This window comes from Antedon bifida, chromosome 8 (assembly GCF_963402885.1).
Source record: "Antedon bifida chromosome 8, ecAntBifi1.1, whole genome shotgun sequence".
NCBI classification, from domain to species: Eukaryota; Metazoa; Echinodermata; class Crinoidea; order Comatulida; family Antedonidae; genus Antedon; species Antedon bifida.
Genome location: NC_136233.1, coordinates 22,668,964 through 22,691,202, shown reverse-complemented (window position 1 = coordinate 22,691,202; position 22,239 = coordinate 22,668,964). Strand labels below are relative to the sequence as shown.

Below are 22,239 nucleotides of genomic sequence, written 5' to 3'. Positions count from 1 at the left end.
TGTATGTATGAACACATGAATAAATGTGTACCGTATTTTAGCATTATCGCGTCATAATTATATTATAGGCCTACACTATTTTAGAATATTTAAATTCCATCCACAGGCCTCTTTGTGTCTAGTAGCTAATTATGGTTTTACAGTAGCACAGTATTATGGAAAAAAGAAAAGAAAAATACAGACACGAGGCAAGTCTATTTTATTTGTGTTACATAAACAAGTTCCATGTACATCACGTGGATTTTTCTAGGAATGGTTCATTTAATTTATTTTGTCTCTTCATCAAATAAAAAAATAGTATTTACTGATCACAAAATAGTCTTACAAAACATTTTATGAGGTAGAAGGGATTGTCAATAAGTAAACCGAATCATCACTATCAACTGACTCTCCAATTCTAACGAGTGTACAAAAACGAACTTCAGTTGATGCTTATACTTTTATACGGTAAGTTTTGAACTCATTTTCACATTACATAACCGGTTCCCTGCACCTTATGACGTCATGTTCATTGCCAAAAAAAGAAATAAATGCTGCAAGTTTGCAAGCTTAGAATTTTTGTCTAAAAAGGACTATTTTAAATCAATTTTTAAATTCTTTTAGCATTATATTTGTTTTCTGGAACTCAGCTGAACTGAACGTAATAATTGCACAATTGTGTATCTCATTGCTATTATTTTAGGCCTACATCAAACAACCTCACAGACATTTTAAATAATGTAAATTGTAAGTTTGTCTTCTAGATTTTTATAAGTATTCTGGATACATTCTCTAGGCCTAGAAATATACAGGCCTTCGTGACCAGGTTTCATTTCCGCCTTATCAGTAACTCAGGTCTATTAAAAATCATACAATGCGCTATCTTATTGATCCACAATGCCGATACTGGCTGGAATTACTTGAACAACGTTTTATGAGGCAATAACAGAATCAAAGAACTAAATTGAACAATTTACTTCGTTAATGTCTGCAGATGACTAAAGCTTGTTTCCCACTAGGGATGCAAATTTGACCAATCACAAGCGATGGATTATGTGGTCTCTTGCCATTGGTCAATTCGCTAGATAAACATTATACATTTTTCTAAAAGGAAGTTTTTTTCACAACATTCTAATGATTTTGATAATGATTAAATACAAATTGATAAACTTAAGTTTTATTTAATTGTCAAGTTCAATGATAATGTATATGTCATTTCAATGGGCAGAGAAAACCTTTCTGGTAATATAGGAACTTTTTCTTCGGTGTTTTGCCCTCCTTCTGTATGTAGTTTTTATATTCCTTTATTTGTTTGTCATTGTGTGAATTTTGGAAGGAATAAATATATTATTATTAATGTCATCATGGTTACTAAGTAACCAACATTGTAAATAAATGTCAATCGTCATGCGTACGTTGAGTGTTTAGATAATATATTTTTTATCAAACTTTTTATAGCAACAAACATTGTTTTTAAATCATTTTCAGGGTGATAATCTTTAACAGCAAAAGTGGAAAAATAAAATAAATGTATCAATTATTGATTAACAGACTCTTGAACTGTAATATAGATTTAGGCTTATATTAATCAAAAATGTCTAAATGAACCTACTAGCTGTGCATTAAGCTGTTAGCCATGTGTGAACACAACAAGAAAATACCCTTCTTGATCAAACAGATTTTAAAGTTGCTCCTCCCTGTTCATCATGGACCATCTGCCTGCTAATAGTCATTACACAAACAAAGATAATCAATTGCTGATTTACCTGATGCATGAACTACAGAGATCACAATCTTCCTTTGCAAACATGTATTGTTGGAGCTAAGATTATGCAAATTAGTGTCCGGACAACTACCCCCTCCAGAAACAAGACCACCCGGGACACCACCGGACACCACCGGATAAGTACCAACCCCCAAACAATCATCCCTCTAGTACAACTACCACTGGTAAATTTAAATACTTGTAGTTTCTTCTGAAGGTTGATGTCATCTTGTTTTCAATTCACATTTTAAATTTTATCAATGATGTTTTAAAGTTTTTCTTGCGCTGAAAATGTGAATTATTTTATTGCAAGACACTTTGAATGACTAAAATTAAAAACATCTTCAAATGTGCTAGATGGAAATACTGATAAAATGTTATTAAAAAAGTGACCAACACGCGCAAGAAGATCGTCCATTATTCCAGTAAAAACATCGCATGAAAAGCACAGTTTCTTCACCTTTATCATATATATATTTTATTTTTTAGGATAACCTGGACTTACATAATGGAACCACAAAAACAGATGGAATTAGGAACTAAATTTTAAAAAACTTTCTCAGGAATTCTTCGTTCTTACATAAGTCATACAATTATGTAAGTTTTCTTAGATTATAAACTTCTGTAGCGTTCTCACGAAAAACAGACCGTACTATTTTGGCGAGGGGGATGTTGCAAATAATTATAAATAAGATTACGTTACTATACAGACATATTAATTAATATCAATTATCAGTATTCCCATCTAGTAAATGGAATCGTCACTTATGTAACTTTATTTACATACTTTCAACTTATAAATACAATACACAAAGACAGTTTAGTACAAGTCGCTGCTGAAATCCTCCTCATCGAAGACTTCATCCAAATCATCTTTCGGTAAGATTTGTTATAATTATTAATTTATTTTACGTTATGCTTTTTTCTTATGTTACGATCGTTCCATTTGGTTTCATTTATTGTTGCCGGCACTTAAAACCCGTTGCTATACTCCTTGTTTAGGCGTAGGCTATAGTAGATATCGACTATTTCATAATTAATCTCTAGAATAAAGTGTATTATTCTGTTGGTGGTACAATAACGACAACAAAAACGAGCTTTTATCAACTTTTGAAGTGCATATGTGGAGTGCTCAGCACATTGACACAAAATAATGCGTAACAAAGGGTAATTTGTTAAAGCTCTGTCTACACATTGTATGTGACAAAAAATGTGCCCATAGTCATGATGATGTCGTATCAGACCATATTTGGGCATATCACTACCATATTTGGGCAAATTAGTTTGATAATGTAACATAGCTTTATGCAAAAGATAATCACAATCCTATCTTGATGCTCAACGAGTACTACTAACCATATTGTTTGGTGATTTCTGCTTTTTATTATTTTTTGTTTTCGTAGATTTAAAAGATGTACGCACAAATTCAGTATGCTTGCCTTCTGGTCGCTGTCTGCCTCGTTGGCTCTATCAATGCCCAGGTATACTCCCGCGGCCCTTGCCCAGAGGTCACGGTACAAGAGAATTTTGACGTTAACAGATATTTAGGAATTTGGTACGAAGCGGCTCGTTTTTATACCACGTTTCAGAAGGATTCTCGATGCGTAGTCGCAAATTATACTTTAAAGGTAAGATTGCATAGTAGGCCTAGGATTATCATGTGGTAACCATGGTTTCTCTTCTTACAGAAACATATGGCGCGTCGAACTAACATCATAGTGGCTGCTATTACTAAAATATAAATAGGCCTATAATTTTTATATATAAATATTGTATTTTCTAATGTAGGATAACGGTCATATCAACGTATTGAACAGCGGTTACTTTCCAGGTGAAGGTTACGGTTCAGACGTTGGCGACGGAAAGCCCAATCCTGATAACCCCGCCAAGATTGGACTCAAATTCAGTACGCGTAAGTACCTACTTCGTTGGTTTGCCACTTGGCTTGCAAAAGGTTAACGCGATTCGTTAAAGGTATATGCGACATTCTGTCCGCAACGCGTGCACACATTGATCACAGTGTTTTAAATAAGGCGCCGCTATCGCGCTAAAGCTATGTTCCCACTACAGTAGCGACGCAACGGAACGCAACCTACGCAACGTAAGAAAAATTCCCTTCCAATAATTGTGTTTGCCCTCACCTACCTAGACTAGGTATAGCAATTAGCAATCACGAATTGTAGCCTATAGGCCTAAACCGCGTTTTTTATATTCAAACATTGGATCGATTGTACGATTTGTTCTTCCTACTTTCAGTGCAACCACGTGGTAAATACTGGGTGTTGGATACCGATTATGATACATACACTCTGGTCCATTCTTGTTCGTCATTTTTTGACCTGTTCAACGTTCAACTGAACTGGATTCTAGTACGTGACTCCAGCTTGTCAACTGGTGACGCTAGCAAGATACAACCTCAGCTGACTAAATTCGAAAAGCAAGGAATTGATATCGACAGATTTCAGTTCTACGGTCACGTCAACTGCCCTCCTAAAGACACGGCTGTATAGGAAAAGAATGACACCGAGTAGGGAGATTCTGAGAAAAAAAAGTCGATGAAAAGAGAAAAAGAAATCATTGAATGTTTTTTAAAAATTTGGACATTCATTATGTTATCATACATCGTATTTCTAAATCGTTCTAGGTTTTGATTAAAATTGTAATTTTGTAATTAAAATCAATTATTTATTAAACATTAATGATATTGAAGTATAGTACATTGTCATGTATAAATGCTATTGATATGTTTACACTGCGCATGTGTAGGCCCAATAAAATAAACCACGGATTTGCCTGATCAGCATTTACGATTTTCGTTTTTTTAAAGTTTCGTTTTTATAAGACGTAGTTTGGTTGTGGATTGTCGAATCAAAGATATTTAATTTAGTTAATGCCTAAATGCAAATTGAATAAACGTGTATTTTTCACTTTATATCTTTAAAGATCTGTACACTACCAAACTTTATGCGACATATGTGATGTGCCCATATGGACATGATGATGTCATATTACTACCATATTTGGACACATCACACTTTCTTTGTCGAACTAGTTTGATAGTGTAGACAGAGCTTTGCTCTTTGTATCGCGTCATATCCTGTGAGATCACCTCAGTCCTACGCTTCCCACTTTCGAATAAAGATAAACTACCACGCGGCCCACAATGACACCTTAAAGATCTTTGACCTATCCTATCTAGGTTTCACTTTTTTAATATCAGTATTATATCTATTTCAATGTGATGTCTATTTTGATATTACATGGTGAAAAGAAGCCATCAAAGAATAAGTCAAATTTATGAACGTTGAAAAGCACGGGTTATTTTCTTAATCTCAAGTTCAAAAGCGTTATTGGAACGTGACTATTGTCTAAAATAAAGGTTACCAAGTTAAGAACTTTCACCTCCAATACTTAACTTTTTAAGAACCTTTTCTTAAGTTTATTTACACAGGACAAAAACTTATGTAAGTCAAAATCTTATGTAAGTTAATAAGTAAGACGTCCGGTCACGCAAAAGGCGAAACCATTACTGTGGCGGGGGGAGGTAAAACAAATTAGGGGCTAACTCCTTCCTATGTTAATTTCATTTACCATTATTGGTATAATTGTATTATTATAATCTTATGATAAAAAGGAAAAAAGGAAACAAATTTGAATTTGAATTAAACTGTAAACAAATCATGCATAATGGGAACCAGAATAAAATATAACCTATTTTGTAAATGGTATCGCCTATTACATAACCTCATTTAAATATCTTTACGCTTATATACACACTGTTAAATAAAGCTTACACAGTCGCTGGTATTGCGGGTCCCGTATTGCGAGCTAAATCTAGGCCGCTGTTGATCATAGATCTTGAAAATTCGCTGGTAAGATTTACTTTGTTGTGTATCTTTAAAAAGAATATTTCTTTGTTGAGATACCTTTTATTTAATCCCTGTGTATTAGGTAATACGTTAAACAATTTAATAATATTTAATTATTATTTCGGTTGATTAACAATTTTATATTAGTAGAATTTCCTTTTTTTCAGTATACAAGTTGGGACTATAGTTTTTTTTGTATAGTTTAAAAGAATGTTATAGTTTTAGAATATCTCAGCACACTATATACAGTATTTTTTCTGAAAATTAACAATTTTCATGAACAATGTAAATTTGTAGTAGGCCTACATGAAAGCTTATGATGCGGATGACTTTTGTTGGTACACCGTACTGTACTCGGAATAAAGAATTCGTGTTTAAACAATTTGCTCAAAATGGTAATCCGATATAGGCCAAATTTAAGTTTGTCAACACTTATATTGTTTTTTTTTTCTATCATTTGGATGTGAACTTGGGTTGTAGTCGACTGAGGAGTCGACTGTTACTCGTCGACAGGTGCCAGTAAACGTATCTGTAGACCTACTTTAGTTAGATATTAAATAGCCTAATGCCCTTTCTTAAAGCTTGTTTCCCACCTAGGACGGTTGACAAAAGGTCGTTTTAAGCGCAACGCAAGCGACTATTGACCGATGACAAGCGACAATTCGAATAATCCATCACTTGTGATTGGACTTGCACTGCGCGTACGTCCTTGTGCATTTCGTCTCAGTGTGAACGGGTGTGAACCAAAACGTTACAACGTATTTGGACAGTGTCTTGATCTGTTTAGTAAACAAACAACAATAGATTATATACTACGGCAGTACCTCTATATTCATAATTACTATTTCCCATTCAGGTAAACATGTGTTCACACGTACAGTTTGTATGTCTTCTCATTGCTGGCCTTGTTGGCGCTATTAATGGCCAGGTTTACGCCTGGGGCGGATGCCCAGATGTCACAGTGGTCAACGATTTTAATGTGATGCCATATTTGGGGACTTGGTACGAGGCTGCCCGTTTTCCTACTTCGTTCGAAAAAGATGCGAGATGCGTAACCGCCAATTATACATTAAAGGTAAAATTGTATATAACAAATATTTAAAATATGAAAAGGAAATCTCTCTCTACTGTTTTTTTACCAAAGTTTTATCTTGTTGTCTTTTTTATCATGACGTGATGACTAAGTCACGTTTTCAGATATTAACTGATTACTGTTAAATCTTGGTTTCCACTCACAGATGCAACAATACGAGGTGCAACGTAAGTGATTTGACCAATCACAAGTGATGAATTATTCATTGGTCAACTCGTTTGCGTTGCGTATACGTCCTTGCGTTGCGTATACGTCCTTGCGTGGCGTATACGTCCTGGTATGTGGGAACCCACGATTAACTGCGCGCACTCATTCACAATTCAGACGAGTTTCCACTAATACTTTAAAGTTTGTTTTAATTAACAGGATAATGGACATATTGAAGTTGATAACAGTGGTTACTTTCCTGGTGAAGGTTACAACACAGACATCGGCGATGCTAAGCCAAATAAAGACCCCAGTTTGGCGAAACTTGGAGTCAAATTTAGCTGGTGTAAGTACTACCTTAAAATCGCATTATGACCGTAATCGTGTCGAGGTCTAGTTTTGCTTTTATTAGTAATGCATTACTTTATTTATTTCTTTTTTATTTTTTATTTATTTATTTTTTCAATTAGTAGGCCCAAATGCACAATTGATTTAAATTACGTTGAAATAGCATTTAGCCTATTTACGAACAAGTTTGAAGTGCTGTTTCTGATGTGTAGCTTGACGGACAACACTCTCTCCAATATCGCCTCCCGTACCGTATAACTAGTTATGCAATGTTTACAATTGTATTTCAGGGCAGCCGAGAGGAGACTACTGGGTGTTGGCCACGGACTACGAAGAGTACGCCCTCATCCATTCCTGCACTGGTTTCTTTAACTTTTTCAATATTCAATTTAACTGGATTCTTGTACGTGACGTGACCAAGTCAGTTGGAGACATAAGTGTAATAGACAAGTGGGTGAACGAATTCGGCAAGCAGGGAATCGATACAGACAAATTCGATTATTACGGACACGTCGACTGTCCTCCTAGAGATACGACTGTGTAGATATCCACCTCACTCGGGGTGACGTACCGTGGATATGAACCAGGGTTCGTGGACAAAAAACGACACTTTTAGCGCATCTTCCTTCATATATACTTAATATTCTAGAGTGCTGAGAGGGTGTCGAGACCGTTTTAGAACGTTAAAGGCCAATTTACACACAGACGAGCGGTAAACACAAAGCGCGGAGCGGACGGGCGCGGTTTCCGATGTGGATAAATAGAGATTCTACGTGGGACAAGCTATGCGGTTTTCCGCTTAATAATACCGTTACCGCTCGTCGTCTGTGTAAATTCGCCAATCAATACACTCCTATAATATAGAATATATTAATAGTTTTCACTATTTTCACTTTCTCTTCTAATAAGTGATGTTATTAAACAAATATTATGCTTTAAAACCGAATGTGACCGGTCATACTGTTGTCAAACTGTATATGAACAATACATACGTTTATCGAAATATAATACCAAAGAATTTAAGCCAAAGCATCTTTTTAAAACGTCACTGGACTCTCAAGTCTAATCATGACGTCATTTGTTACTGGACTATCAAGTCTAATCATGACGTCACTTAGATGCATATATTTTTAAACATAAAATGTTTTGCATGCTTAGTGGATATATATCTTCTATTTTTTAAAGAAACCCTTTTTATACGTAATATAGTTAATGCATTAAATGAATAGTTTCATAAAATAGTTGTCGATTGTTTTATTTATATTTAACTGCTATTTATTAATATTACTTTATTTCTTTATACTGGGTACGGTAGCCTCTCCAGTCAAAGACGATCAGCGGTCGCGCCCGTTTGTATGCAGTCAGGCGTAACAAAAACAGATTTTTTAAAAATAATTTTTTTGTCTGTATTTCGCATTACACCATCAATAGTTAACTTTTCTGTTAAATATTTCTTCACTACATTATATGCTAAGTTGTAAGTATTTCTCAAACAGCGGTTAAATAAAATGGATTCAAATAAAAATGTTTCTGAAATGTAAAACCAAAGCAAGGATGATGACATTGATGAAGGGAAAAAACGAGTGATGTTATGAAATTAAGTTTCTTGAATCCGTACAGGTCCGCAAAATGCTAACATTGCCGATGATGACAAAGTGACTGCAAAATAACTCAACACTGTCATGATGTCATTAACAAAAATCAGATGTTTTTCAACGCCAATCACTCAAAATCATTGATATAATTAATTAACTATCGTCAACTATCTGGAAGTTCCATATTTTGCTTTGTGGCTGAAATTCATCTTTTATGATTACATAAATTACGTTTTAACTTTTTTGCATCCTTTTTCAAAATGCGTGAAAATCACACTTTCCGAAAAAACTGTTATGTCTGACCAAATGAGGTCTAGCTTTGAGAGAATCCACGTGCATGTGCGATGTTTTGTGTAAATTGAAACAAAATTGTTTTAAATCAACTCAATATGAATATAGTGTCTATAATAAACAGTCCAAAATCAAACAGTTACTATGACGTTTGAGAGGTTTATGGTTTCCATAAAAATAATGCAACAGCAGACACAGCTGAAAGACCTATCACTAGATATCCTGATCTGTACAGCACATTCATGTTGAAGCCATACCCTCTATCCCATATCTACACAGACACAATGTTAAACAGCGTTAGGAAAATATGTCTCTTATCTTATCTCTGTCTACACTATAAAACTAGTTTGACAAAAAAAGTGTGATGTGCCCAAATATGATAGTGATATGACATCATCATTTTTTGTAACATAAAGTTTGATAGTGTAGACAGAGCTTTATTCTAAAAATGTGACTAATATCACATGTATCATTGATAAAATGTGCACTGAAATTAAATTTAGACCATGTCACATTTTAACCATTTTTTTTCAATTCAATTATCAAGCAAGTTTTTTGTATTGGTAATCATACACTGTTTATTACAATGACCCCTCATAGACTTCTACATTGTAACAAACTCAAATGATACGTTTATTGCAGTAAAAATGTAGTTACTGCAGTTACTGCGGTAGAATAATGTTGACATAATCCTTTATATACCAACATTGATGGATGGAATGATATAAAATAGTGTGACAGCCACTTACCAAATGCCGAACACCGTTGATTGAATGATATAGAACACTGGCACTGAGTCCTGCTTTACAGGTCGTTATAAGAGCTGGACCTGCGGTCCACGACTTCACCTTTTCTAATGTGTCGGCAAAGTTTGTAGGTACCATCAGCATTGCAATACCAAAGCCATAGATACCTTAGGTAAACAATATAAAAGTGAGTCTTGTATTCATTCTGAGTGTAAGGGAATGAGCTGATAGGAGCTCATTGTACTTAAGCTCTGTCTACACTATCAAACTTTATGTGACAAAAAAACATGATGTGCCCATATATGGACACAATGATGTCATATCACTACCATATTTTGGCATATCACTACCATATTTTGGCATATCACTACCATATTTGGGCACATCATACTTTTTTGTCAAACTAGTTTCATAGTGTAGACAGAGCCTAAGCCTTGGCACTATGTATGTGGTAGGGTAGCCAGTTTGTTTCCATGGCACCTTAAGAAAGTGAAATCATTATGTGTGTAATATTAAAATTGAAAAATGGCCTATTAATCTTATATAATACATAATGTGGTTCAATGTCAAACTAGTTATTTAACAATCTCACTTCCTGGTATTCTTGTTTTAACAGCTGATCTATCAAAACAGCTGTTGTTACTTAAGATAGTGAAATAGTATGATAACAAAGGCCAATGCTAGGGTGTTATATAAATGTTATATAAGTAGTGTGAACAGACACTTATGATGATGTCCTCACCATAACTGCCTGTTCACACTACGTTTTCAGGGGTAAAATGCATACACATTGGAGATTGGTAATTGTGTTCCTATATTATTCACTTTATTTAGAAGTACCCCTAATGCTCTGTCTACACTATCAAACTTTATGTGACAACATCTGATGTGACCATATATGGACATGATGATGTCATATCAATACCATATTTGGGCATATCACTACCATATTTGTGCACATCACACTTTTTTTGTCAAACTAGTTTGATAGTGTAGGCAGAGCTTTACCTGTTGTTAGTGCTATGCCTGTTGCACGGTGACAGATTGACATCACTGGAGGTAATTGCCATCTAGAGGGTTAATATAAAATACAGACTCATTGTTACTGATTATTATTATTATTATTATCTATATTTTTAGCAAATTTGAAAAAAATAAGAATAGGAGAAAATAAAACACTTGACTAAGACAACAGCAAAAACAGACAAATAAAATGAAATGGTTGATTGTTACCTCCAGATAGTGACATGGGGTGACACTGGTCTACTGAGGCGTTCATTTCTTTTCCAAAATGCTTTCATTTCTTCTCTTGCAGTGGTTGCCATTCTGCACCTAAAATAGGCACAATGCATTAGTAAAAAATAGACCAACAAAAGACTATTTAAATTAAGCATTTTTATAAATATATTATTTTTTTTATTCACCTATATACAACTTAATCCCAACCAAAAATGAACATCAATTCTTTCACTCTTACTTACTTTATAGCTTGCCTTGATTGTTGTAGTTGACGATAAAAATGTTGCCGACATGACGACCTGTAAAGTTATGTAAAAACTGTAATAATAGTCATACTAAAATACAATTAAAAACAAGCAATTTTTAAGATAGTTACTGAGTATGTTATTAACATAGTTAAATTTGAATTATTATTAACTTGTTTTAATAGGTCAGAGAAACGGTTATGAGTAGGAGTGATTGTGAAGTTGTAAATCAGTAACGCGTTACAAATAACAGTTGACGCGAATTGCTTCAAAGTAAAGTAAAATTTTACTGCTTTTTATTTACTTAAAAATTACATATGATTATGATGTTGTTAAAAATGGATCTATTTAACATAATAATGAATAGCATGCATTGATAAGACTTTGATGCGAAAAACCATTACCGGGTGCGACCAGTAGGCCTATCTTCTTTAGTACACAAAAAGAAGACCGGCAGGAGGGCCTGCTGTCTGAGTGAATGAGGCTGCTGTGTGTGGTAAACTGAGACTAGGCCTCTAGCCTAGCTAGGCCTAGGGCCTAGAGTTGTCACATTCTCATTAACTGAAGTGTCATAACTTAATTATATTAAATTCATTATAACATATATATATTGAGTTGAATACGTATATATTTCATTATATTTTAAATAGTAAAATAATACCTTAAAATTAGTGCCATTTTTGTTAATTTGTTGTGAAAGCAACAAAATATTAGTTTACCCACGAGCGCCCTCTCTGACTGACTGCTGGTGGGTGGCGCTGTTTAGTCTCGGATCAAATATTTTGCGCGAAATCTGTGAAAGTGTTGTGTTTTTAACTTGGTCAAGTTGATGGTCACCTTTATATTTCGCCGTGTTTAAGTTACTGTTTACTAATTGTGTGTAGAAAATTACCCTTTTTGATCTGTAATAACACATTAACGACAAACCAGGTCGTGATTGAAAATCGGTTTTCTAGGAAAACTCAGTGCAGTGAATCAATTTACAGTACACGAATCTTTTCTTTCTATTCTCACACTCTCACTCATGCTGGACGGTTCGACGACGAATTGAGTTCTTTGACCACCAAAAAAGGCTAAACGATATCATGAATGCAAAAAGAAGTGAATTACAGAAAATGATATCGTACTCCGAGAAATACGACGATGGATATTTTGAGTACAGGTCAGCATACAGCTTTTAGAGAATTAAATATTATTATTAATAAAATTTTAATCGAATATATAGGCTAGGCCTATATATACTAGTCTTACTCTTAGGCCTATATAAATAATACTGTATTTTTGTAGGGCTGGGCCTATAAAAAGAAAAAGGTCCTTTAATTAATTTAAATAAATTAGGCCTACTGAGTTAAGTCTTTGTCTTATATTGAAGTTATGACAGCCTATTTTAAATGGCTATTTTACAACAATATTTTAATCCTACAGTATTATATTTATTAAGGCCTAATTTGATCTACAGTTGTGAATAAAAAATTGTATAATTGTTTTCACAGGCATGTAATTCTGCCACCTGAACTTGTGAAGATCCTTCCTAAAAACCACTTAATGACGGAGACAGAATGGCGTAATATTGGTGTACAACAGAGCCCGGGATGGATCCACTACCTAATACATTCACCAGGTAACCATCTTAACAAAACTATCTTCTTCTCCAAAGCCATGTCTACACTATCAAACTAGTTTGACAAAAAAAGCGTGGTGTGCCCAAATATGGTAGTGATAGGACATCATCATGTCCATATATGGACACATCACATCTTCCTATCCAAATGAAATTGTTCACATCCACAATTATGTTTTGATTGCAGGCCACCAAAACTATTTAAAAAGTTAATAATTCTTTTTTTTAACAGAGCCGCATATCTTGTTATTTCGAAGACCGCTATCACTCTGAGATGATGTCTGACTGAATACAGCAACTCAAAACAGAAATTATTCTCATACAGTACAAGGATAAGGATCAAGAAACATATTATATTTTTAGTACTACTGGACCTAGAAGAGCATCGTGCAATCCAGCCCCAAATAACAGTACCTCTAAGTTCAATACTAAGTGTATATTTATATTAAAAGAAAAAGAAAAAATAATAATGTAATCAATACTTGAAATCTGTTTTGTTATGTAAATTAGTTATAATTTAATTTTGAAATAAATCAGAGTTTTTTCAATTACAGTGAAAATTGTTGCCTTTTTACATAACTGTGTATTAATACAGTATTAGTCACAGCGAGTTTAGATAAGACTGTTAGAGAGAGAGAGCCATAAGGACTGGTTTGTGCTACGCTTCGTCGTTGGTGGTATAGCATTCTGTACAATGGTTCATAATGCAATGTAGTTTGCTACAAACTTATCCCCTCAACATATTAACAATACAGCAAGCAATATCAGCTAAAAACCTAAATCTCTGCCTATACTATCAAACTAGTTTGACAAAAAAAGTGATGTGCCCAAATATGGTAGTGATATGACATCATCATGTCCATATATGGGCACATCAAATTTTGTTTATAGTTAAAGTTTGATAGTGTAGACAGAGCTTAACTTCCACATGCAACAATGAAAAAAAAGAACTAGTTTCTTGAGAAAAGAAAGTTATCTATTATTTCATATACTGTACATATGAATTATATTATCACTATATTTTTCAGAGATTTCTCTTAGAGTTTACAATTAATATACATCAATTTCCAATAAAAATCAGTAACATTACAAGAAATGAAGAAATATTAATAATAGTACAACATTTACAGTAGTGATGAATAATCAAAATGAAGATTGTATATTAGAAATATAATTTTAGATTAACGTTTAATCAAATTATTCTAGACACATCTAAATGAAATAACAACACGTTTAAGAAGTAAAAATATTGATGGATTATCATTTAATACTAGTTTTAAGTAATTAACAAATTTGTTGTTTTAATCCTGTGTTGAATTGTCAGCCACCACTTTCTCATCTGTTTCTGTAGATTGCTCATTCTCTTCTGAATCAGCCATTTTGTCGTCTGCTCCTGTGTTGCTGTCAGCTGGTGCTGTGTTGTCGTCTGCTGCTGTGTTGTTGTCGTCTGCTCCTGTGTTGTCTGCCTTCTCCATCTTGCTCTGCGTTTCTTGTGACTGTGCTTCTAAGGCAATAGGTGCTGGTTCCTCCTCAGACTGCGTTTGTATTTCTGCAGTGTCTTGTGTTTTAACAGTGTCTTGGGCCGATTCTAAAGGTTGTGGAGCATGGGACTGTATTGAGTCAACCACTTGAGCTGGGCTTGAAGGTGGTGGTGTGGCTACTGGGGCTTGGGGAGCAGGCGACTGTACTGAGTCAACCACTTGAGCTGGGCTTGAAGGTGGTGGTGTAGTAAGCGGGGTTGGAGATGTAGTGACATCTTGAGTGGTGGTGGTATCAGGTGGGTTTGATGCTACTTCCGGTGTTTGTGGTTTTGAAGTTACAACAGGTGAACGATTTACAGGTGACTGTTTACCTTTTGACATCTGTAAACAAATAATACAATAATCTAATATTGACTTCCTTTATTATATCAGTGGGATAAAAATTTAAAATGTTTGTAGTAAAAGGTACAAAATGTAATGAAATAATTTAGTTTATGTTAGGAAACAAAACTGTTCAACATGCAATCAAAAATATGATTATTAAACAAACAAACAACACAAAGCAGTAAAATGAAAGCATAAAACAAGAACATTATTAATTTAGATATACAACAAAAATATCATATAATACTGATAGAATGATTTAGTATTATTTAATTTAAAATTCAATTTTTAAAATCAATAAGTATTCATTTTATCAAAGTAAGAAAAAAAAACCAATAAATTAAAAGAGACCAAGTTAAAAAAATATATTTTCATTATTGCCTTGATGTTATAAAACAAATACATTCATGCAACACTGAGATGGTGTACACATACCAGAGTGCTAGATCTCACACTAAGAGGAAGAATTCTAAAGAAACAAAAGAACACATTTTGTAGAATAAGTGTTTAGCAAATGATTCAAAGAATATTACCAAGGTATGTGAAATTATTAGAGCAAGAATAGTTCAACTTTACTGCAGCTTAGTACAAACTAAAGAGATTACTTGCTTACTACACCATTTGGCATATTTTATTGGTTAAACACTCAAAGGGAAAAAAGATACTAAAGCCTAATAAGGTTTATCACAAATAAAACAGCATGCATGACGCATGGTGAGAAGGACTTGGGAGCAAACGTCACGACACGTATGTATGTGACTTGTTGTTTGAACATAGGCGCCATGACATTTGATCCCAAACCCTTCCCATCATGCATTGTGCAATGACGTTCCTCCCGAAATCAAGCTAATTGGAATACACCAAATGTGTAGACTGTTAATGAGATTATAGCATTCATTGAGCTTTCTAGAACTGCCAATCCTACTCCCTCCTAAACTCTTATAATCAAACTATAAACAGTTAACACATACCGTTGGTGACCCGGTTCTGTTGCTTTTAATGGACGTGTTTGAACCTCTTCTTGAGACAGACTTATGTGATGCACTTCCTGGTCTTGATGTCACTGGTGCTGGTGACTGCTGTCCACTCGGTGACTGCTGTCCACTTTGCGACCCTTTTTAAAATTAAAAGAAGTGTACAATTAGTACAGTACTTGAAACTTAAGCATGGATTTGGGGATTGGATTGTCTATAGTTCAGCAACAGTTTCTGGCCAGAAGTCAACAGTCAACTGACATTATTATAATTCACAGTAGCTACAGTATATATCAATGGACATGGATTTCTAAACTATTTTACCTTTGCGTGACCCCTTGCTAGACTTTCTTGACCCAGCGCTTGGTGGTCTTGAGTTGGCAGAAGTAGGTCTGCTGCCACCTGGTGTTCTAGCGACATCAGGAGTGGCAGGTTTTGATACACTGCCATCAGATGGTGATCCTCTTCCAGTAGACTTGACAGTCCTTGGGAACTGACCAACCACTTCCTCACCTTCCTTGTGTATTATCTTGTGAGCAGCTAACAGATGTTTCCTCTGTGTATGTTTTACTGGAGAAATAATCAAGATACGATGTCATATCACTACCATATTTGGACACATCACTACCATATTTGGACATATCACTACTATATTAGGACATATCACTACGATATTTGGACATATCACTACTATATTTGGACATATCACTACGATATTTGGACATATCACTACTATATTTGGACATATCACTACGATATTTCGGCACATCAACACTTTTTTTTGGTCAAACTAATTTGATAGTGTAGACAGGTTAATGAGTTTTAGATAATACAAAGAAACAACAAATTTACATAATTCAAACAAGAGGTCAAAGTTGAAATGAACACATCAGTACAATTTCATCACAAATAATAAATGACAAATTAACTTGAAAAACACAATAAGTGAAAATAAACTAACTTTTTTCTCTGATGGTCAGCTTCTGGACCTCAGGCAGCAAGAAGCTGTGCACCAGTTCTGCTACAATTTCCTCAGATTCAAGACCAGTCCGCCTGTAAATCAAAGTTACAAGAAAAAATTAATTCTGTATTCTTTTACATAGTTTGTATACTGTAATCTATTTATTATACTTTACTTAAGCATATTGCCAAGGATAGCCATCCATGAGTTCATTCACTGTCCTTTTTAAAAGGTAGAAACCCTATTCCAAGTATTTGGGAGTGGACGTTTTTTTTTGTCATGAGAACAAATCTTCGCATCGGATTTGAACCTAGGACTGTGGGATCAGTAGCCAAGTATATTAACCACCAATCTACAACTGCTGATAATTACCTATCCTCCATTTCATAGGCTACTTGGTTGATCTGCTCCGCCATTTCTTGAATCTCAGTCCGAGCATGCTCAGAAGCCGTTTGCTCGATAGAACCCATAATAATATCCTCTAAATACGTATCCACAGAATTCTGATGGACTTTTATAACTTGCTTGAATATTTCATCCTCCTCTCGCCTTCTACGCTCTTCAACTTGACGTCTGCCTGATTCCTCCGCTTCACGGATACGCCTTTGTCGCTCGGCGAGCATAGCAAATGCGTGGATGCGACGTTCTTCTTGGAGTCGGATTAGCTCTTTGCTCAGGAAATCAAGAGTGTCACCAATGCTTGCTCCTTCTAGATTAGATAGGGACTCGTCAATATAAGACTCCTACAAAAGAATTAGAACAGTATTAATGGAAGCATACAATGCAACAAGTACCATTTATACATCTTAATTATAATTACATTTCGTCATTTCATTTCATTTACTTCGTCAATTTACAAACATGATAAAACAATACAAATAAACATCACAAAACCCATGACGGCAAAAGGATTAAACAAAAGCAAACTTAATTGCTGTACACATTTTCTCAGCCATCACGGGTGACATAAAAGACAATTAATGTCATTTAAAATAATTAATCAAATGTACTAATATTCCCTTCTGATTTTATAATTATTTACGTATCATTTATACACCATAATGTATACTAAAAAGTTTGTATCTTATAAAACGACAGAACGCTGACGGACTTTTATTACCTTCTGATCGTAGAGTTTGCGTTGTCTTTGCAGGTTTAGTGTTGACTGTTTCTCCTCTTTCTGCATCTGCTGCTCTGCTTGTTGCAGAGCGTGAGTACTACGCAGCTCGTTGATTAACTCCTGTCGTTTTTCCTTTCCTTCAAACATCTAACAATAAATAACACATTTTAAAGGTAATGTCCATTTGTATAGCAGTACTCCAACGATGATTGTTTATGGTGCTGTGCAGTTTAAAATATAGATATTTTAAAAGGATATGTTAATAGTGATTTAGAAACAAAAGAATAAAATAGCTAAATAGCTCTGGTCAGGGGCAGATTCAAGGGAGGCCCAGTGGTGCCCCTCTAAATTTCTCAAATTGTAATGCAAAAGATAAGGACATCAAAGTAAGTTCTTCAGTACTTCATTTCACTACTTTTAGGCCTCCTCCCCCTCCCCCTACCTATTTCAAAATCCTGGATATGTTAATAGTGAATAAGAAACCAAAGAATAAAATAGCTAAATAGCTCTGGTGATCCTACCATATTCTGTACAGCACGGCCTCTGATGACCTGCTGAAGAAATATGATAGCCAACTCCTTCTCTTCTTCCTGCTGGTCGGGGATGTCAACAGTTGGTGTAGGAGGGCGTGGAGCCGGCTTCTCGATCTTTTGAAGGAAGCGTAATGGCTTCACAGTCTCCTTTCCTTTATTCTTGGCATCCTTAATTCCTAAGAATATCATAACATTATTATAATTTATTAAGTGCATTTCTCAGAGACCAAAGCACTGTACAAAAATAGATGACAAATTTACAATACAATACAATTCAACACCATTAAGAAATAATTATACATTCTACAAAATTATTCAATAAAAATTATAAATATCGGGAGAAATAAAATAATATTTATTAGTAGTTAAAATTACTTAAAATTGATTGCTACTATTATCAGGATCCATAGTTATTTTTATCAAACTTATAAAACTAAAAAAAAATTTGTACCTTTGTAGACTTCATCCAATTCCTTCTCTTTTCGCTGAGCTCTTTTTATGAACCCAGTTTTGCTTTGGCTCCTGGGCCGTGGCGCTTTCACCCGAGGTTGAGTCACAAAATCAGGAAGTGAATTTTCTAGTTCAAGAAGACCTTTGGAAAAAAAAATCAATTATTAACAAAGCTATAAAAAAAACGGATTAAATACAACCAATTTTTAAATGTGGTTGTATCATTTTTAAAAATAAATATGAAGAAACATTACCTTGATATGTTGTTAAATATTTGCTTTTGACCACATTCTGCTCCGAGCCCTTATCAAGGAAGACGCCGAGCCGGGTCATTGGAGCATAGACCTGAGAATCGTAATCTGCGTAAGTTTTAGTGACATCTCGGCGTTCCAGTTTTCCTTCAACCGTGCGGCGCTTTTCTGTTAATCTGCGAATCGCTGCAAAAGACAATAAATCTCATATCCTTACCAGAAAAATTACTAAATGAATAAAGGAATCTAATTGTACTCTTTATAACTGAATGGAGTACAAGCTGTTTTTTCTAAACTTACTCTTAATGTGTTCTTTTCTTATCCAGGCCACTTTCTTTTCTTTTTCCTTATGTTTCTTACTCCACAGTTTGTCCAGTCTTTTACTATTCAAATCCATGTGATTTTCCTCTCGATCTTTCAGAATTTTACGGAGCATTTCTAGCCGTGCCTCTTGCAATCTGTTGATGTATTTGAAAACAAATTACTGTATATTGAAACATGCAGACAAAATGTTGCCTTTTGCTTTCTAATACTAATTTGTATGTTTTCTTCTTTACTGTTCTTGATATAGATTAAGACTCCCAAAGACTTGTAATAAGACTTTGTTTATGTAGAGCACCTTGTGTATATGTTTGTCTTGTGAACCTCTGAGGGTCCCTAATGATCAGCAATTGCTGGATGGATCACCCTCAATAAATATGGTAAAAAAAAAATTAAAAAAAACATGAAGTATTTTTTTAAATAAACAACTCTATATTGTTATCTCTTAAGTATGGAAAGCAACCAGTGTTAAAATTGTCTATAAACTAAATAAGTCTTTATTCTTCCTTTTCTATTTATTCTTCTTGATATAGTTTAAGATGTAAAGTATTTTTTAAATAAACAATTCTATAGTGTTCTTATCTCTCAAGTATGGAAGGCAACCAGTGTCTTATAAACTAAAGTCATTATTCTTACTTTTCTATTTCCTCTTCCCTGAGAGCCCACTCTTTACGTTCCATTTCTTCCATCATTCTCTTCCTTTTCTCCAGCTGGCTGACATCATTTAACGGTGGAAGTGTTTCTTCCCACGCCCTCTTGGCCCGAGCTCTTTCAATCATTTCTACTTCGGCCAAACCAGCAGGTAAACCATGACCTAGAAAAATGTTGTAAAAATCTTTCATTTAAAACCAGACAGAATAATAACAAAAAAGCACACAAAGAGAGACATTAATAACAATAATACTGAAAATGTACAAAATCACAAGAATGAGCAAATATGCAAATTAGGATACCATGTGATAAGGTTGCCAGAGTGAGCAGCTCTGGTTGTGATCCCGGTCTGACAACGTATTCAGGCGTGTACGGGTCAGTTTGCGTCTCGCTCTCTCTATAATCAGTTTGAATTTCAACCGTTCTTGTCAAAGGTGTTGGCGCCCTCTCTTGCATGTGATCATGATGGCCAAGTGGGTCCATTCTATTTTGAGAAAAATTGTATTAAAATTTGGAGGAAAAAAAGTAATGTACTTATTTTCACTCAGCACCCGGCCTTTAGAAGGAATGTTAGATGCTGATATCTGAGCATTACAATTGTTAGAAAAGAATTATAAGTTATTGTAATAATTTATCTTAGTTATTGCTCTAAAATGGATTTACTAGCTGTTAAATTATAATAATATTAAAAAAAATGAAAGAGAAAATATAACTACCTTGACTGCTGTAGGACAACTTCTGGGGGAACATGTTGTAGAAATGGAATGATAGGACGACGGAAAAATCTATAACGATTTTTGCCAGACACTTGAGCATCAGCAAACTGTTTTGGTGGAACTTGAAGGTGCGGAGCGTAGTTAAACCTACAAAGTAATGAATTTCAAATGAGGCCATCATACTACTCCATACTACAGTAGCTATGACAGTGAGGCATACTTCAATTCAATGTTTACAAGAAAATTGACCAATGACAAATAGATTTGACCAATATATTTTAAACAAATTAGGAAAAAATAGATTTTCAGAATTTCTTTAGCTATCTAGGCTTAATGTACATCTCATTAGAAATTATTAATGCCTTTAGCTCTAACACCACAAATTAGCTTGTCTTTTATTAAATTTAAAATGTACTAATCATGTCAATTTTGTAACATTCATACAAGCAACTCAACCTTTCTTACGTTGTATATCTTATAAGCGCTTCTCTATTTTGTTCGGAATAGCCTCGCCATTGTCGTGAAATGAACTTTGGCACCGGGTCTGTGGCTTCCAGGCGGACAGAGAATCTTGGATGATGGGATAGTTCACTGAACATGGTGTCGTACTGAGGTACACGTTTCTGGAAAAAAAACAAAGGATTTAAATTTAATAATTATTCATATTTTAATTTTCTTGTATCAAATCAATCTGTCAATATAATATTATTACATACACATATGTCATATGTAAACATCAAATGAATGTAGACGTCTTGCTTGGCTATATCATCTACATTACAATAACAATATAGCCTACTAGGCCTACATACTTACAACACGATTTGTGTTTGTGTGTGCTCGAAATGTTGCCCTGGCATGATCTCTTTCACTTGAAACTGTGTGGACTTTATCTATAATAAAATATGTAAACTCGATTAATACTAGTAAATGACAATAAAAAATTAAATTTATTTGATATTGATAAATTATTATAATTAATTATTTCCTATATTATTATTATTAGCTGCTAGGTTAGCCTACTTTCTAGGCATACATGAAGTAAAAACCTACCTTTAGGTAGGTTTACCACTACATGGGTTGGTCCTAGCACAGAGGTATAACATTATTGGCCCTAGCTAGCTAGGCCTACGCCACGGGTCACAGAACAGTGCATATCGGCCGCCGTTTTAGGGGCTCTGGTCTGCTGGCTAGAAACAACTGAAAATGAACGATTCAACTTACCATACAGATAATCATGAGTCCTAGCGGGATTTACCACTGGTTTACGTATCGTGTGTGTCACAGACATTCTTAAATATTATACTTTCTACTTAACTAACAAAATATTAATTTTATCCGATTTTACATCTTGCTAAACATGGATAATTAATTATGTTTTGCCTCCATACTACCAACTTGCGAGAGACGATAATAAATGATTCCATGGAAACAGGACATGCGCAATGCACGAAGAGTG

General features: G+C 34.5%; 5 protein-coding genes across 7 annotated transcripts; 3 read left to right on the top strand and 2 right to left on the bottom strand.

Annotated features, from left to right (window-relative positions):
• Window positions 1-176: 176 nt before the first annotated feature.
• On the top strand, window positions 177-8,440 carry LOC144850067 (apolipoprotein D-like). 2 transcript variants are annotated; one of them, XM_078707255.1, is made up of 4 exons: window positions 177-188; window positions 6,470-6,688; window positions 7,073-7,199; window positions 7,492-8,440. In XM_078707255.1, exons 2-4 carry the CDS (start codon window positions 6,476-6,478, stop codon window positions 7,743-7,745), a joined length of 594 nt encoding a protein of 197 aa, XP_078563381.1. In that variant the 5' UTR covers window positions 177-188; window positions 6,470-6,475; the 3' UTR covers window positions 7,746-8,440. The 2 variants fall into 2 exon arrangements, with proteins under 2 accessions (XP_078563381.1, XP_078563380.1); XM_078707254.1 differs by lacking the exon at window positions 177-188 and adding an exon at window positions 5,550-5,616.
• LOC144851073 (apolipoprotein D-like) lies at window positions 3,157-4,254 on the top strand. Its single transcript, XM_078708595.1, has 3 exons — window positions 3,157-3,372; window positions 3,533-3,656; window positions 4,001-4,254. The coding sequence occupies exons 1-3, from the start codon at window positions 3,157-3,159 to the stop codon at window positions 4,252-4,254; spliced, it is 594 nt and encodes a 197-aa protein (XP_078564721.1).
• Window positions 8,441-8,593: 153 nt separating the features above from the next.
• LOC144850070 (succinate dehydrogenase cytochrome b560 subunit, mitochondrial-like) lies at window positions 8,594-12,084 on the bottom strand. Its single transcript, XM_078707257.1, has 6 exons — window positions 11,979-12,084; window positions 11,315-11,371; window positions 11,067-11,165; window positions 10,842-10,903; window positions 9,837-10,000; window positions 8,594-9,358 (listed from the first exon to the last, which is right to left on the bottom strand). Exons 1-6 carry the CDS (start codon window positions 11,993-11,995, stop codon window positions 9,248-9,250), a joined length of 510 nt encoding a protein of 169 aa, XP_078563383.1. The 5' UTR covers window positions 11,996-12,084; the 3' UTR covers window positions 8,594-9,247.
• A 28-nt stretch (window positions 12,085-12,112) lies between these two features.
• LOC144850071 (cyclin-dependent kinases regulatory subunit-like) lies at window positions 12,113-13,486 on the top strand. The gene is made up of 3 exons (XM_078707258.1): window positions 12,113-12,479; window positions 12,811-12,938; window positions 13,171-13,486. Exons 1-3 carry the CDS (start codon window positions 12,403-12,405, stop codon window positions 13,209-13,211), a joined length of 246 nt encoding a protein of 81 aa, XP_078563384.1. The 5' UTR covers window positions 12,113-12,402; the 3' UTR covers window positions 13,212-13,486.
• Window positions 13,487-13,874: 388 nt separating this feature from the next.
• Window positions 13,875-22,176, bottom strand: LOC144850060 (cilia- and flagella-associated protein 91-like). Of its 2 annotated transcripts, XM_078707236.1 has the most exons (17): window positions 22,005-22,176; window positions 21,597-21,673; window positions 21,246-21,403; window positions 20,781-20,927; window positions 20,367-20,548; window positions 20,050-20,227; window positions 19,393-19,550; window positions 19,096-19,278; window positions 18,843-18,983; window positions 18,380-18,567; window positions 17,859-18,005; window positions 17,111-17,481; window positions 16,739-16,830; window positions 16,102-16,347; window positions 15,775-15,917; window positions 15,239-15,272; window positions 14,682-14,800 (listed from the first exon to the last, which is right to left on the bottom strand). In XM_078707236.1, the coding sequence occupies exons 1-16, from the start codon at window positions 22,069-22,071 to the stop codon at window positions 15,258-15,260; spliced, it is 2,493 nt and encodes an 830-aa protein (XP_078563362.1). In that variant the 5' UTR covers window positions 22,072-22,176; the 3' UTR covers window positions 14,682-14,800; window positions 15,239-15,257. The 2 variants fall into 2 exon arrangements, with proteins under 2 accessions (XP_078563361.1, XP_078563362.1); XM_078707235.1 differs by lacking the exon at window positions 15,239-15,272 and having other exon boundaries at window positions 13,875-14,800.
• Window positions 22,177-22,239: the final 63 nt, after the last annotated feature.

Coding starts and splice junctions, on each gene's coding strand:
- LOC144851073 (XM_078708595.1), top strand. CDS start 3,157: ATGTACGCACAAATTCAGTATGCTTGCCTTCTGGTCGCTGTCTGCCTC. Junction 3,373..3,532: donor TCGCAAATTATACTTTAAAG/GTAAGATTGCAT, acceptor TTTCTAATGTAG/GATAACGGTCATATCAACGT. Junction 3,657..4,000: donor TGGACTCAAATTCAGTACGC/GTAAGTACCTAC, acceptor TCCTACTTTCAG/TGCAACCACGTGGTAAATAC.
- LOC144850067 (XM_078707255.1), top strand. CDS start 6,476: ATGTGTTCACACGTACAGTTTGTATGTCTTCTCATTGCTGGCCTTGTT. Junction 6,689..7,072: donor CCGCCAATTATACATTAAAG/GTAAAATTGTAT, acceptor TTTAATTAACAG/GATAATGGACATATTGAAGT. Junction 7,200..7,491: donor TGGAGTCAAATTTAGCTGGT/GTAAGTACTACC, acceptor ATTGTATTTCAG/GGCAGCCGAGAGGAGACTAC.
- LOC144850070 (XM_078707257.1), bottom strand. Junction 10,904..11,066: donor CCCCATGTCACTATCTGGAG/GTAACAATCAAC, acceptor TTAACCCTCTAG/ATGGCAATTACCTCCAGTGA. Junction 9,359..9,836: donor TCAACGGTGTTCGGCATTTG/GTAAGTGGCTGT, acceptor GTGTCTGTGTAG/ATATGGGATAGAGGGTATGG.
- LOC144850071 (XM_078707258.1), top strand. CDS start 12,403: ATGAATGCAAAAAGAAGTGAATTACAGAAAATGATATCGTACTCCGAG. Junction 12,480..12,810: donor GATGGATATTTTGAGTACAG/GTCAGCATACAG, acceptor TTGTTTTCACAG/GCATGTAATTCTGCCACCTG. Junction 12,939..13,170: donor CTACCTAATACATTCACCAG/GTAACCATCTTA, acceptor TTTTTTTAACAG/AGCCGCATATCTTGTTATTT.
- LOC144850060 (XM_078707235.1), bottom strand. CDS start 22,071: ATGTCTGTGACACACACGATACGTAAACCAGTGGTAAATCCCGCTAGG. Junction 18,984..19,095: donor ATATTTAACAACATATCAAG/GTAATGTTTCTT, acceptor TTTTTTCCAAAG/GTCTTCTTGAACTAGAAAAT. Junction 18,006..18,379: donor GCCGTGCTGTACAGAATATG/GTAGGATCACCA, acceptor ATTTATTGTTAG/ATGTTTGAAGGAAAGGAAAA.